We start from the raw sequence: 16992 nt of genomic DNA on the forward strand, positions 1-16992 counted from the left end.
GCTGCACCTGTGCGATGCGACAGCTGCCGCGTGGGTGCCAGGTGGTGGGGTAGCAATCCCTGCTGCCCCCACTGCATGGGGGGGCTCTGCCATGAGCCCTCAGAGGCCCCAATCACCACTGCTGCAGCCAGTGAGCATGGGTTTTGTGGGGTTTTTTAAGTGACGGAAGGCTGGGGCTGGGTGGGGGATGGGGCCAGGCAACAGCCATGGGCGCTGTCCAGGAGCTAGGGAACCTCCAGCAGTCAGCCAGAGCCTGGCACCACTCAGCCCCAGCAGCCCCAGCTCCCAGACAGCGCACAGCACTCTGCTGAGCTGTGCTGCACCTGCCGTGTGGGTGCCAGGTTGCGGGGGTAATCCCCGCTGCCCCCACTGGCTCTGCCATGAGCACTCAGAGGCCCCAATTACCGCTGCTGCAGCCGATGAGTGCATTTTGTATTTTTTTTAAAGCAGTGGCGAGTGGAGCCTCTGGGCACTCGTGTCAGAGCCCCCCCTTCAGCGCGGGGCAGTGGTGATCACCCTCCCCCCCTTCACACCTGGACAGCAGCTGTTCCATTGTGCAGGTGTAGCACAGCTCAGCAGGGCACCGCACGCTGTCTGGGAGCTGAGGCTGAACAGTGTTGGGCTCCAGCTGCCAGAGCATGCGGTGCCATGCTGAGCCGCGGTGCACCCGCGTGATGTGACAGCTGCCATGCGGGTGCCAAGCAGGTGGAGAGGGGGGCGACCCCTGCTGTCCCCCACTGCACGTGCAGGCTCTGCCACGAGCCCTCAGAGGCCCCAATCACCACTGCTGCAGCTGGTGAACGCAAGGCTTTGTTGTTGGTTTTTTTGAAGTGTCTGGAGGCTGGGGCCAGGCAGGGGATGGGGCCAGGCAGGGCAGCCATAGGGACTTCTCCCATGGCTCCTCTGGCTGTGCCTGCTTCTGCTCCAGCAGGGGGAGCTGCAGAAGCCCTGATGGCTGCCCTGCCCAGCTCCATCCCCCACCCAGCCCCAGCTTCCTGGCACTTTTAAAGGAGAGCTGGGCCGTACTATTCCCAGGGGCACCTCCATAATATTTCAGAAATATTTTGGATGGTTTTGTTTCACAGATTTTTCAGAGCCTTCCGGTTCATTTCGGATTTGGCGTTTTGGTCACCAAAACGGGTCAAAACACCTCCAGAATGAAACAGCTGCTGAAATTTTGCACAGCCCTATTCCGTACCACCTTTCATGTTCCCCCGTGTGCCCCTCCCCTCTGTCATTTGGCAGATGGGTCCCACTGCTCCCTCCTGATTGGCAGGAAAGTGAAAGCCATGGTTTTAAACATGGCATGGTTTTTGCCTACCCAGTGGTCAGCAACAAGCATCAGGGCACCAGGGTCCCTCAGCCAATCAGTGGAAAGAGGCAAAAATGCCACCCCATTTAAAACAGTTTTCACCTCCTCACCAATCAGAAATGAGCTGCAAGTGCGGTCCTTTCACCAATCAGTGGTGGAGGGGCACATGGGGGAACCTACAAGATTAAAGGAGCCACAGCACAGCCTGCTTCTGCCATGAATTTGGTAGGACCTTAAATATGTCCATACCCTTACAGTAATTGTATACTGAAAGCTGCCGTTTACTATGTGTTGTTGCTCAAGCACCCACCCCCAAACCCATCATCTGTATATTTATATACATGTTGGTCAGTAGGGAACACGTGGTAAAATGTGTAAGTAAAATCTACCCACTTGGTGTCATGGAAGCAGTTAAAAAACCATGTACGTGTGCTCATCTCTAGACAGTTCCATGGTTAGGAAGGCACTCAATGAGAAATGGCTTCTATCCTTAGCTGAAACTAACCCTATCATTTATCAGCTCCATTCATCTTATGTAATCTTGATTCAAAGTGGGGGTGCGGGTTAAATACACAGTGATTACTGTATATTAACTTTTCAGTTCAAAATATTTTAACAGGCTTAGCAAATAATATACTGCATATACTTCTCTCTTTGTAACTTCCAGACAAATTAAATGATATAGAATGACAGATTAATAGATGTGCCAGGCAAACAGAATGAATGATATACTGTTACGGATATTAAAGCAGTTTCTCAGACTGCACTGCAAGTCCTAAGGGCTGTATCAGGTACATGAAAAATTCTCCAAATGAGATTTCTGGGTAGGACAGCTTTTCAACCAAGTACCCCAACAATTCTCCCAGCCCTCTCCCTTCCTTAAAATGTTATTTGCTCACTAGACGATTTAAAAATCTGAATATATAAATGCAATTCCACCAACAGCCTGACAAATTTGGTGTTTCTCTCACTCTGAGAATCATGGAATAATATGCTTCTTCAACCTGAGTATTGAAATCGAAACTGGTAACTGATCCAACTATCTGAAACAATCCTCCCCAACCCCAATCCCCCAAACATTTCAAAAGAATTAAATACGAGATTCTAACTAAAGTCTGTTCCATTTCTAGATAAGCTCTGAATGGGTCAGGCCAGGCCAGTGTAAGGAAAAAGAAAACTATAAGAAGTTGGTATGTGATTGTCTTATGGTAGGGGTGTCAAACTCACCTGGCCCTGCAGGCTAAATGAGTGGCATGGAGCTAGTTCACAGGCTGAATCAGGCCCATGGGCCTCCCTCTCCCCTACTCCTGATCCAGCAGAGGTAGCACCTGCCTTCCTGTGCAAGGCACTGCATGTGGTGCAGCCTGGAATTACATCCAGTGTGTGCCACAGGTGCCCGGGCACTGCATGCAGGGATGGTCCAGCATAGTAAAAGGGACTCCACAGGCTGTATATATCTGACGCCCTGCCTTATGGCATGGAACAAAGCAAGGATTTTTCTTTTTTCCTTCTGTACTGAGAGATCAGGGGGAGAAAGAATGCACTTTTCTTGGAAAATCTTTCCAACTCAGCTATTCCAAAGTCAGAACACAGGACACTTGAGGAGATCTTCAATCAGCACAGAAGAAAAAATGGAGACTTGGAGACAATTCGCTATCAGATATAACGGGAATTTGTAAGCACCTGGAGTAAGAAAAAAGCAAAGGAGGAACAAAACAGACTTTGCCACTTGTCTTGACAATGGTCAAGGGAGTGAGAATCAGGATTGGACATTATGGTACTTACTTACATACCACACACACACATAGCCCCCACCAAATTAACCCCCCCAAAATTGGGGTGCATGTATTAAGCAGGGAAGCTAATTTTCTATGCTGGAATAGAAGCATGCAATGGTTTCCCTTCATCTTCCTTCTTTCCAGGACAACAAGCAGAAGAGGCAAAGCCCTCTATTCAGCCAGAGCTAGGGTTAACCCTCTTATAGCCACTCTCAAATTGGAAGTAGTTTTTGGCTGAGCCGCCAAGAGCTGCTGCCAATTCAGCAACTATAAGAGGATTAGCTCTAGCATTTGCCTGAGCAGGACTAAGAGGGGTGGGTAGTGAGCTGAAGAGCAAGTTCTTCCCCTTGCTCTACAGGTCAACTTTTGGCCATGACTCTGGAACAAGTTTTATTTTACTCATTCTGCCAAGGCGCGCGTCTTATTCGGAGGCATGTGGTTTGTGAGAAAATACTGTATTTTAGCCCGTGGTCCCCTAATAGTCATAAGAAAATAGGCCCCAATGCCACCTTCACCATAGGTATACACAGATTCACCTCCATGCTACCCCTATCATGCAGCCACTGGAAAACTTTTGAGTTGTAAAATTTGAATTGGAAATATGACTTGTCACTAGCAAACACCTGTACCAATCTGAGATAGATAGCTTTCACATGATAACACTGCTTGTGGAGTGGTGCAGCCTCCATCATTTAAAAACGTCCAAGTGCTAGAGAGCCAGGGACAGTCTCTTTACATAGCTCCTTAAAAATATGCTTCAATGGGTAGAAGTTCTGGAGTTACTGTTGATCACCTCAGATCTCCATGACAATGTGATTCCACTATGCTCACCTACTTGTCCTCCAACTGCATATGAGCAATCCACTGGTGCAGCAACAGAGAAGTAGTCTTACTCTGGCATAGGTAGTTCCCTTTTCAAGTCCTTCTGTCTTCCATGGATTAGAAACAGCTCCTGAAATGCTTTCCACCACCTGAAAAATATCTATCCTGCTGTAATAAAAGTTATTTCACAACAAGAATGGCTCATCTACATGCACTAAATCCTAGCTCTGGCACTGGCTGGGAAGGACAGAAGCAAGGAATAAGTAGAGATAACATTTCAGTAGTCTAAAACTCACTTATGCTCAGCTGGGTGGGGATAGACAAATGTTCCCACAATATGCTACAAATATATTCCTAGAGCAGCTAAACTTTTTAGGCACTAAAAATCCAGGCAGAAACAAGACACATAAAAAACTCGGAGCCCAATCAACGTGACTTAAATACCACCATAAACACAGATACATAGGTATGGGTTGTGTGAGGTTCTGCTGTATGGATGCTCAGAGGACAGACAGGCGATATACATCTAAGTCAGGACTTGAGTACACATAACAGAGTAGACATACCATTATTGAAAAAGTATTCAGAAAAATAAGATTTTCCTGGAGACTTTTGGCAGTTACACCAATTCTGCACTACTAAATCTAGAAAGACCAACTAAAACAGTAAAAGAAATTAGACTTCTTAAGAATATAAGCCAACAGACCCACCTGCAGTATGACAAGACTCTCCAGAGAGCATCTTCAACATTTCTTCTCTCAGTTATAAATGTATTAAACATCTTCTAAGCTAAATAAGTGGAAGCATCATCATACAAAGAATACAGAATTTTAAGGAATGATGGATACACTGTACAATCCTCAATTCAAAAGTACTTGCTTCAATGAGACTGACACTCCTATGTCAGAATTCACTGCCTCATTCCAGCCAGATACTTACGAGTTACAAATAGTAGAGAGACATGGAGAATCCCTCTCCCATAAGAACGTATTTTTATTTAGATACATATTTATTAAAATACCAAGTACGTGAAATAGTACAAATTCAGGATATTTGTAATATAAAACTAGATTATAAATTTTTATAAAAGATTTTTTAAAAAGCCAGAAAATTAACATAAGACATTCTAAGAGGAATGATGTCCTAAAAAGACTCCTCAACAGACATGCACTTAAGTATCAAATTTTAAAAGTATTTAGGTATTTAATAATGCAGATAGCAGCACAGTGGGATTTTCAAAAGCAAAAGGTCATACCTGCCTAACTCCCATTGGTTTTAATGAAAGTTAAGTACTCAGAAGTTTCTGAAAATTCCAGTAAGAGCTTAAATATCTCTTTTAAAAAATCTGGTGGTTAATGTCAAGGGAAGTTACCTATATAAACTCTAACATATTATTATATGATAGAGATTATAGGAACTTTTCTACGTTGAATATAGACTGTGTGCTTAATGGGTAGTGGTCTAAAGAAAAGCATACCGACTTGCCCACAAAGCATCTACCTGGTGCTATCCTTACTTTAAATGTAACCTATTAGAACCACAGATCTACACATAACTGGTCTGGACTCCTTTTATGCTGGCTACTTACTTCTTCCATTTGATTCAGCCTTGTCAATGAAAATAATTAATTCTCTCCTAACAGACTGCTGTTTTGTTCGGGTTACAAAGTCTAACAGGGAATCATCAGCTCTGAATAAAGACCTACTAATAGTATTTCTTTAAAAAAAAAAAAGTTGACACTGGGAAATTTATTTTTTAAATCTTACATTTTGGGCTGACCTATGCCAGTATGATTTTTTGATACTGAGTGCTAAAATTAATTATTTGGGATACAGACCCTTAGTTATATGGCATATATAAGAGCTGTCACTTTAAATTATCCTATTACAGTGTCTTGTTTTTAATGCATTCATTACTGAAAATAATCCAATCTTGCTTGGTCATGATGATTACTGGCCCCAAAATTTTAAGTCTTAAATTACTTAATTCGTTAATATCTTAAATTCAGAGCTTGATCTGACTGCCCTCAAACTGTCACTGAAGTCAATGCAAGTTCAAGGCTCTTGGCATCTTGCAAAAGCAAGCTTTCGTTTGGCGGGGATGCGGGGGAGAGGAGGGAGAAGGAAAGAGAAGCCTTCTGCCTTTTCACAGTGAGCTTTTAAAATGTCATGTGGAAAACTGTAGTTTCTCAGAGTTTAATAATTGTGTTTACATTATTTTAAAATATGCAATAGTTCAGAAACAATGCCATAATACATCATGTGTGATTGTTTTACAATAAAATCAGTTACAATTGTCATTAAGGGCTACCTGTTAGCATATTATGAAAAAAACTAAGAAATTTTTACAACGCATCAATTATCACTTGGAACTCAGATGTGTTTAGGTAGCCTTACAGCAACAATCTATGGGCTGGTGCAACTGGAAATTTTTTCACTGTTAATGGATTACTCTGCCTATTAAAAAAAAAACCAAAAAACCTAAGGGGGCAAAATCCTGTTTCTACAGGGAGTTTTGCTACTGACTTCAGTGTGAGTATGGAGTTCCTAGCATCTTAACTAATGGAATATGCCATGGTTTAAATTAATCTGATTATATACTAGGAACATAAACACTTATTTCAGACTGAATTAGACTAGATCTCAATTATTCTTGTAATTTAAGAAACTATTTACACTGTATTTTTATTTCATGTTGTTCTTTCCAGAGTTCTAATCAAGAATTGAAATTGTTCCCATTAATTTGAATGGGAGTTTCCCAATGGCTTTTGTGGGTCCACTCAACATTTAGCAAGAAGTGGCCCAACCTCATAAGGCAGCAAATATTTGCTGAATAGAACAATATAATGCCACACACATTCAACACCTTTCAGGACTATACTCTTGCCAAGTATCTTCAAAATGTATCATCCAAAAAGTTCTAGAGAAACATATTTATCTCTAATTGAAAGGATGTCCCCATGACTTTGTATCTGTATTTATGTATAAAAGAAAAACGCAAAGTAACATGATTCACTAATAACCCAGATGAAACCCTAGTCATTTCATACGTGACCATGAACAAATAGTAGGCCCAATCAACCCTGTATGTAAAAATCAATGAAGTACATAATACAAGATTTTCAATATGCTGGGGTCAGTGACTGGTACTTCCATTTACTCTTCTCAGCTTTGTCCAAAATTTGAGATTTAAAAAAGAGTCCATTATTAATTATTTAGTACATGAATTTATACCCTTGTTAAATGGGGGTTGGTAATAGATATCCTTTCTGAAAAAAAAATCTGATTAAACTGCGTTTATTTTTTTTACTAAATAACCTAGAGTCATTTTTTTTAAAGGGATGAACCTTTCAGTAGCTTTTAGATATAAACTGGACAAAAAAATCTTGTGAAAGACTTCATTTAGAATGAATATTCCTAGTTATTCCAATTATTAATCTAAGATTTGAAATTCAGAAAGAAACAATTCTCCCTATAAATTCTGTCAGTAAATCAGATGTATGGGACAGTATTTCCACTACTGTCTGCAAGATTTGATCTAAATCCTGATAAACAAACTGCAACACTTCTGAAATACCAAATGAAGTAGCATCACTTACAACAACTGACAATAAAGGTTTGCTAAACGAAACCATAATTATTACTACTATAGATATTAGCATCACTACCAGAGGGTTTACAGACTGCAGGAATTCCTTAGATTGTCCTCTTTCCTTCTCATTGTTTTTCTTGCATACCTTTCCTTTTGAAGCAAGTTTTATTTTTGGAGTGAGGATCTTGTTAATCTGACCAATTTCAGTTTTGCACCATACATCCTTCAACAGCTGTCCCACTCGTGGATAAATCTCAAAAGGCTTGGTATCTGGTAGTTGCTTTTGTTTCAACGCTTTTACACGTTGGCGCACATTATCAATTTTCTCAAGAAAAACAAGTGGAGATGACTCTTCTTTAATAGATGTGTTCAGTGACATTAAATCAAGCTGTTCTTCTCTTATTCCTTTCATCTTTTCAATGGCGGCTAGCAAAGCTTGCTTTTTATGTTCCAATGTCTCGTTAAGTTTCTTAAAATATTGCACTACAGCTTTCTTATCATCTTGAACTATATTTTCACACTGAGATTTTTGTTCTTCTAACTTTTCAATTAGCAAACACACATCACTCCAATGTTTATCAGTCAATTGTTCAAGGAGTTTCCCAGGAGTCTCTATTTCTTTCATATAGGCACTCTGAAGGTCATCTATGGGATGACCATGATGTTTACCTATCGTAAGACAATGGCCACACACTAATTTTCTATCTAAAAGACAATAAACATTTAATGGCTGTCTATAATGTTCACTACATGTAGCAACATCTGGATGGTCTTCTTGCTGATACTTTTCAATGATAGCCTTCAATGCAAAGTTGATAGGTAACGATTCAGTACCAGATGGAGGAATTTCAACAATACTTCTACAACTTGGACACTTCAGTGGAAGCCTCAGTGGTCTCCATATGGAAAAGTTACTTGACAGCTGAAGAACACTTTCTAGGCAATTTCTACAAAATGTGTGGGAGCATGGTAGCACACGTGGGTCTTCAAATATACTATAGCAAATGGAACATGTTAATTCCTCCTCAAAATTATGCATTTCCTATAACAGAAAAAAATACAATTTAGTCAATTTATAGAATTTAACTATATATGCAATCAACTGATTTTTTTAAACTAGTTAATTAGCTGTAAAAGAAAAAAAAGAGTGCTGACAGCTAAAGAACACTTTCCAGGCAATTTGTACAAAGTGTATGGGACCACGGTAGCTTACACAGGTTTTCTAATATACTACAGAAACTGTGGGCTGCATTTAAGTGACTACATATCACTCTCTCCATTTCCAGCTTTTACACTGCAAACAAGAAGCAAACTTCATAGCTGCCTCTACTAAACATTACATTTAATATAAGAAAGGACAGGAGACATAAAACCCCCTTGTGAACTGGCACTGCCTGTGAATCAGAACATTCAACCAAGATAAGAGAAGCGAATCAAGCAGTATAAATTTAGGAAGTAGGATTAACTTTTAAAAAAAGACAGAACATTAAAGCAATTATACATGTACTTCCCTAATGTTATTTTTTTATGTAATCAATCATTACAGTTAACACAGGGAAGTTAAATAATGGTGAATAATAGACAGAGAGATGGTCCACAGTATGCAACTGAACATTCCTATAAATAGGGTATAATTTGTGGATGCTAATAAAACATAACTGAAAAAAATCTACAAGTTACTGCAAAACACATCATGCAATAGCTGTCTGTTTATCAGTGATTGCACTTCCTTTATTTAGTGACTGAGGTTGCTTGCAGATGTTAAAAAAAATGTGCTTTACCAGATGCAGCAGCAATCAGCTATTAGATAAAAGTGCTAAAAAAGCCCCACTAAAGTGCCTGATCTTTACAGATGTTGGGTGATTTGGGTTGAAGTAATGCACTGCCTCTTCTGGACATGCCTGGGGCTTCATGCGGGAACGCACCAAATTTAAAGTAAAGCACCATTGTATTGGGGTTTTTTTTGTCTACAAACACCCTGGCTGAAATGGGAAAGACTGATGCCTATTTAGGAATCTCCTGAAACATAATTCCCCATGTTAAAAAACAAAAGACATCACTGTTTGACTCCAACTTTTTAAGTTTTGATTGGATTTTTAAAAAATATTTGATTAAGCATGTCCACACATTCAACTAAAGCAGGGGTATCAAACTCATCCAGCCCAGGCAGGTTGGGCCCACAGAGCAGCCCTGCACACAGCATGTGGTGTGCAGCCTGGATTAGCCCAGCACACGCAGGTCTGGCAGGTGCTACACATAGAGCTGGAGCCAGTGCACGCTCTTCACAGAGCACACGGGGAGCATCTAAACTATTGGCAGCACCACTGGCCAGATTGTAGGACTCTACAGGCTGAATCTGGCCCACAGGCCATATGTTTGACACCCCTGAACTAAAAAAGCTCAAGTAATATCAGAAAAAAAGACTATTGAAACATTTTACTTTTAGATTTCAGCCAACATTAGTGAAATCACACTGGCTGAATCTCAAAGAATAGGACATCCAGTGTTATTGCTGACTAACAAGTTACTCTGCTTCTTTATACAATTGTTTTACTTAGAAAATTAATATTACCATACAATATTTTTGTGGCATGCATTTCTTGACCCTTTCAACAACCCATCCTAAACTCCAATCTGAATCAGGACACCCTCTATCACTGATTCTCAACCAGGGAGTTGTGAGATTCTTTTATGGATGCTATGCATTAGCACTGTTACACTTGCAAACACTTAAACATGTGTTTGTATTGAAGAGATTTCACATAGGAATCTACAGCATGTGACCCATTGTGGCCAGGAGAAGAATTGTTCTGTTATTTTTTTTGTTATGGCCAGCAGAAAAATAATTTTGCCTTTAGTCAAAAATGCACTGTAATAGATTTTGAAATGGGATGCCACTAAATTAAAAATGATAGTAGAGGGGAACTTTGAGGCAAGAGAAGTTGTTAACAACTGCCCTATATTAGGGGTTGGCAATCTACAACTTGTGGGCCAGATCTGGCCCGCAAAGAAGCAGACCTGCCATTTTTCAGCACAGGGACGCTGATATATGTGAACCTGGAGTCTGTCGGAATGTGGTAATTACCACGCTCCAGCAGACTTGATTAATCCTATTTCAAATTAATCGAGTCTGGTACAATGCACTGTAATTACATACAGCACATCAGAGCAGCCTCCCTGCATGTGTATAAAAGCCCTGAAAGACTAGAAATCCAGCTGCATTGTTTTTGTATCATCATGACTGATTATCTCAGGGTATATAAAAATATATTTAAAAAGAAAAGGTTTATGAATGGATTTTAAAATAAATATATTCCTTTTTAAAAAGAAAAATATTCAAAAGTAAATTTGAAGTCACGACACCCTATGTTAAGGCTTATAAATTATACATGGATTCAATAACATTAAAATAAACAGATTAAAATAAAAAATTAGTAGTATGTTTGCTGCTAAATTTTTAAAGAAAGTCTAATTGCTGTGCTCTTCAGTGGTATAACACCTGAAAGGGAAGTTCTATATATTCCCAAGCCAGGTTTTGCCTGTATTAGCCTAGTCTTCAGATACTGAGGAAAACATTATCTTAATTTCAGTGTATTCAGTTAGTTAAGTGCAAAGACTTGTTCATCCAAAGTTGAGAAAATGATCAGGATTTGAAAAGCAAGAAAAACTGTTTTTCTTCAACTTCAAAACAATGAATTAAAATAGGTATTGATGTATAAAATGTATTTATGTTAATTAGAAGCATCACTCAGTCAACTCACAACATATTCTTATAGGAAAAATATATTTTGGTAAGAAAAAAGATACATGTACCCAGCTAATATGAAAATTTTATTTAGCTAATAAATTAAAAATGTTATTTTGCATATATTATTTAAATATTTTAATTCAAACAGCACTGGATACAAATCACCTAAAAATAACCCAATAAAAAGGCATCATTATTTGCTAAATTAAAAATTAAGAATCAGAATATGCATATGTTACATTATAATATAGATGGGGTATATATTATATATATTATATACAATTTTTGTTTTTACCAACCAAGAAAAAAAACTACATCAGTAAAAAAACTAAATAAGACAAATGTAGAAAAAAAATTTGGACAGATTATTTAAATTAAATCTTCCTGATGGCTGATTTAACTTCTGATGAAAATCAGTTATGCAAATCAAATGATCCTTCTCAGTTTTATATTAGTGATTATTGTAAATACATAATCAGGTAACTGATATCAGTCATGACGAGATACTACCACTTATATTTTATTCATTAGTTGAAGCTTTGTATACAGAAATTTTTCCTTCATCGAGGTTAAAGAGCTGGGAGCAGAGGGGGAAGACTGCTCTACTTACAAAAGCAATAATTTGTGTCTGAGCATTCACCACTGTATGTTAGTGTAAACTATTTAATAATTATTCTTATTAAAGACAATGAGGCATTTCTCTGAACTGAATAACTTATTTTGGAAATTTGTTGATTTTCAGAAAGAGCAACAGTGGGCTGTGTTTGCTGGCACTCAGGTTTATAGAGTATTGTTGATTCAGAGTGATGTGTTTTGTTACAACATCAGGAACATCACAGGTTGGGATTAAGATCCTAAGCAAAACTGGGTGAGGAATCCCTTCGTGTTAGTCTGTTATTTCTTGAGAACTCAGTTCATTCTCACATTAGACACATGAAATGATTAAATAAAAAAATCAGATTAATGTGTATTTGGGGGAAAAAGTATTTCAAGGAAATGAATTTTTTTTTACTTCTACTTATATTTAGACACCAAGTTAACAATTCTTAATATCTACATTATTGAATTTTAGCAGGTCAAAAGGCATAACCCTGAATTAAAAGAGAAAAACAAATTAAAGATGTTCAAAAGAAGATGATCATTTCAACTACATTCTTGCAGCTATATATATATAACAACCATTAACTGTCAAAGGAAAGCTATTGTTTTTTAAAAAAAATATTAATTGTGGCCTACTCTCTCATGTCAAAGTTAAGATTGACTTCTCTTTTGTTGAGGAAGTATATCACTTTGCAGCTTTAAATTAATTGCTTAAAAATAATATGAATGAATTCATAAGAATATTTTCATCAGTACCCTTATATGATTATCTTAAACTATGAAAAAGAATACACACTGCAACTAAACAAAATTTACCTTCAGGAAATAAGCTAGTCTTCCTTTAAGTCATTCAAAGCTTGAAGCTCTGAATAAAGTAGAATACATGACCAATTCACAGGCCTCCATACAATTCAAGAGTGTTTCATAACCCAAGAACTGCACAGCTACCAGGCAGATAGAATCACAAAATGTCATTACCACAGAAACACCTTGGTTTGTTTCCCAGGTAACTGAGAAATTTAAAATTGTGATGGCAGCTGTTTATTAGTTACAAAAACTAAAAAAGGAATTACTACTCAAAGTAACTCCCATTTTCAGAGTACACTGTCTTAAAGAGCAACACTAAAGTGTGAACGACATATTTTATCTACAGAATCTCTTAAGCAACACTGGCCAGTTAAGATTATGCATATAATCCCCAAGTATAATTTACTGCTGTCAGAGCTCTCTGAAGGGAAATGCCAATAAAAAGCCATAGCAAATTTCTCCATCTTTGCCATAAGTACATCTATACATTGCAAGGCACAATTCTGTGTTGCTTGCTGGCATTTGGCTCAGGTATTTTACAAGTTTTAATCTACTGCACAGTGGGGTCCCATGCTACAGCAGTCGAGGGCATTGTCTGTGATATTGTTGCACAGAGTATTTCCTCGACAAGCACCAAGGAAACAAACCAGGCACCACCTCGGTTCGGTTTCACTCCATTCCTTACAGAAGTACTCAGAAGGTGTTGTGCAGAAAAAGTAGTATCAACAGAAACTCATGTGGGTTGAAGTAAAAAGGGTTAGGATCAGGAGAAGAATCAGAGAGAAGGCTAAAAACACATCCTAAAAAAAGGGAAGAAAGGAGAACGAGGTTTCCTGGAAGGGAGACAGCAGGAAACAAACAAGCTACTTACATTTGGAGTGGGGATTAGGTTTTTCCCCCCCCCCAGTGTGTTTCCTGTTTAAAACTTAAGGTTTCTAGATTCTTCATAACAGAAATGGTCAGGGTGGATAAAAAACAATTTTTAAAAAAAAATTAAAAATCATATTTTTTTATCTAATCGGATTTTTTGTAATTAAGATTCTTAAACCCCCCCCACGTATATAAAGATAATTTTAATTTAAGATATGTTAAAACTCAAAGATATCATCATGGAATAGGGATTATAACTTCTAATTATACACTATTTGAGACAATATAGTCATGTAACCTTTTTAGAAAAGTTTTATAAATAGGTTACAACAGGCCATGCACTATATTAGGGGCCAAATCTTATGGGGTTCTTGAGACTCTTCTACAGATTACTGAAAATTAAAGAAAACCCAGTGGAACTCAGTACTCAGTCTAGAATAGAGGTGGGTAATTATTTTTGCCCACCAGCCACACAAGCAGTTGCCCACCCCGGTCTAGAAGATCCTATTAAATATCTCCGCGATGCATAGTTTCAGTTCTCAAAATGTGACTCTCTCTCCAGACAGATAACATCCTTTTTACCAACAATATATGGAGATAAGAAATAACTGGTTTTCTCGGATAAAAAAAAAAAAAGCACCAATTTTCAGATTTTAAAAAGTAATCCAAAATCCCTATTTCTCCATGATTAAAATGAAACACCACCAATATATAGATATACAAATAGTGGTGTTTCATTTTAATCATGGAAAAATGTAGATCTTGGGTTACTTTTTTTAATTAAAAAATTAGGGATTTTTTTTCCTCAGAGAAAACCAGGATTCCTGATGATTACCCATCCACTCTCTTGTCTCTCTGCAAGCTTGTATACAGAGTCAAGCCATTACCTTTCTCTAAAAGTGCAAAGTTTCAAAAGTTAAATGAATAAAGAATATCAAACAACAAGAATGCTCTTTTTGTAGAAAACAATGATTAAATCAAGGCTTCTGACCAGCAATTTAAATCATGATTTAAATCAATTTGATTTAAACTAGAGGTGCACTGATACATCGGTCCGATATCAGATTGGCACTGATATAAAGAAAATTGAGTTCATCAGAAATCGGCCTGATGTAGCCAATAATTTGGCCAATAAATGTCCGTGCATGCATGCAGCCGCAGCGCAGCATGTAGGCAGCAAGGAGCACAGCCCAGAAGCATGGAGAGCTGCGTGCAGCTGGTAAGTCTGGTGTGGTGGAAGGGGAGGAGGTAGGAAGGGGCATGGGAGGGCAGATGAAGGCCCCTGCCATGAAGGAGGAGTGGAGCTGGGGCAAGGGAGGGTTGCAGGACAGAGCCACAGCTCGTTGGGGAGGTGGGGGGGCCTGGGGCCGGGGCTGTGCCAGGGGAAGGTGGCAGAGGTGCTGGGAGGGGGGGATATGGAGGGGCTATGGCTAATTTTAGGGGGGCTGCAGCCCCCAAATAGCCTTCTCCTAGTGCCAACGCCCAGAGCACAGCCCAGCGCAGCCCCAGCCCACGCAGATCCAGGGGCACATGTGCCCCCCCCCCATACCCTCCCGGGGTGCACGCGCAGCAGGAGCCACCCCCACCATGGCTGTCCTGCACCCCGTCCCGGCTGCCCCACTTCCTCCTTCACCACAGGGGCCTTAATCTGCCCCCCCACCACGCCCCTTCCCTCACTTTGCCTTCCTACCACAACAAACTTACCAGCTGCATGCAGCTCTCCACGCTGTATCGGAAATCAGATCGGTACTGGCTGATATGCCTCGTTAAAAAAAAAATCAGCTATCAGCTCCCAAAATCTCTATTGGTGCATCCCTAATTTAAATCAAATCCACCCCGGAAATTGTGAATACAACACGGACTACACTAGAAGAACTTCTAGTTCAGTCTACACTAGGAAGAGTTTTTTCAAGGGTTGATCTAATTTTGGCTTAGCCAGTGTGGATAACATTCAACTTCCCTAAAGTTGAGATAAGCAGTGATGTTAAACAGCCATTCAGTTGAATTACTAACCATATTTTATTTTTTTTTGTGAGTCTGATGTAGATAAGGCCAGCTAAACAAAGCCTGAATTTCTGTTAAAAAACAAGGAGATGTGATATAGTCAAATGCAGGTGGCCTATAACCAGAAGGAACAAAGCAGATTCTCAACAAGAACAGCTGAGTCTCAGACTTGAGCTGCAAGCAAGCTAGTGGTGTAAGTATTAAGTCAGGCAGAAGGTAGGCAAGGCTCTACCCTGTACCATACCCAAATGATGTGCCACCCATTTTGTGTCATTAAAACTAGTGGAAAATTTCCTCCTTTTTGCTAACAACATAACCAATGATACTTTTCAGTGAGAGGTCCAGCATCTTTGAGTGTTAGCTATAACTGCAAATTTTGTTTTCAAACCCAGTTCAGTTCACTCAAGGTGAAAAGCACTTCTCGCCATATACCCTAAACATGTCATGTTCAAATCATTTTCTTTCCAGCACCAAAGCCAACTTCCCTATACTGACCATGACATCCTTCCTTAAAACACTGCAACATCTTCCCAAACATTCACATTGCATTTTGCAGACAAAGGAAGTGGGGGCAACTGTCAGGCTTATCTTTCTTGCTTGTCAAACTGTTCAAGTAATTCCCCTCTTTGTATCCCTCTAGCATAGGGGTTGGTAACCCTCAGGGAGTGGCATGCCAAAATAAAGCAGCTGGGTCCAAAGACAGGCTGCTGCTTGCGACCCAGGCACTTCTCCACACCCCAATTCTAGGGTACATCAAATGTTTGGGATCAATACAACATCTTTCAATCATAACAAAATACAAAGTTCACAACTGAAATGAGATTACAATAATGTCAAGTTGCTACAAGAGCAGTTCAAAAGGTTCCACTTGTTTAAGGCTTCCAACAATAAGCTGTTATTTATTTTTACGGGAGATACTGAGCTGGAAGATATTGCATTAGGCATTCTGAATGCACATGACAAAGAAGAAAAATTGTGAACACCATTATCCAGAAACACTACAGATGACACTGAGTGCTCCTATGCAAATTAAAGGTGTACCAATACATTGGTCCATATAATTTTGCACCAGTAAAAAGAAAACTGACATTATTGGCAATTGTTTTTTTTGGCTGATGTAGCCGATAATGTCGCCGACAAATGCCGCATGCCTGGCAGCTTGGAGAGCAGTGTCCCACTGGTAAATCTGTGGGGGGGAAGGGGTATGGGGTGGAGTGGGGCTGGAGCAGGTGCTGCACAGCTGGGGTGAGGCAGGGCACACAGGACAGAGCTATAAGCAGCTCATCTGTGGAGGGAGGGGCAGTTCCCAACTGTTGCATGAACCCCTAGGAGAGGCGTGTGTCCTCCGGATCTGTGCTCACAACGAGAGCAGGCTGCCTGCTGCAGGCTGGGGCCAGGGGTGGTGACAGGCTCTTCCCGGCTGGCGGGGGTGGGGCCTGGACAAGGGTTATGTGTAGGGA

At 39.7% G+C, this 16992-nt stretch overlaps 2 protein-coding genes across 6 annotated transcripts in view; both read right to left on the reverse strand.

The window, feature by feature from the left end:
* Positions 1 to 6091: 6091 nt before the first annotated feature.
* Positions 6092 to 16992, reverse strand: part of TRIM59 (tripartite motif containing 59) — a 26748-nt gene continuing 15847 nt past the window's right edge. For all 5 annotated transcript variants that reach the window (XM_025206523.1, XM_025206522.1, XM_025206520.1 and 2 more), the window contains exon 2: positions 6092 to 8545. In XM_025206523.1, the coding sequence (XP_025062308.1) occupies positions 7364 to 8542 (1179 nt within the window). In that variant the 5' untranslated portion in view covers positions 8543 to 8545 and the 3' untranslated portion in view covers positions 6092 to 7363. The remainder of the gene's footprint in view (positions 8546 to 16992) is intronic.
* KPNA4 (karyopherin subunit alpha 4) overlaps positions 8446 to 16992 on the reverse strand; it is a 72852-nt gene continuing 64305 nt past the window's right edge. Inside the window, exon 19 of the mRNA XM_025206518.1 lies at positions 8446 to 8545. The gene's annotated coding sequence lies outside the window, so the exon portion shown is untranslated. The remainder of the gene's footprint in view (positions 8546 to 16992) is intronic.

Source organism: Alligator sinensis, unplaced genomic scaffold, assembly GCF_000455745.1.
Source record: "Alligator sinensis unplaced genomic scaffold, ASM45574v1 scaffold869_1, whole genome shotgun sequence".
NCBI classification, from domain to species: Eukaryota; Metazoa; Chordata; order Crocodylia; family Alligatoridae; genus Alligator; species Alligator sinensis.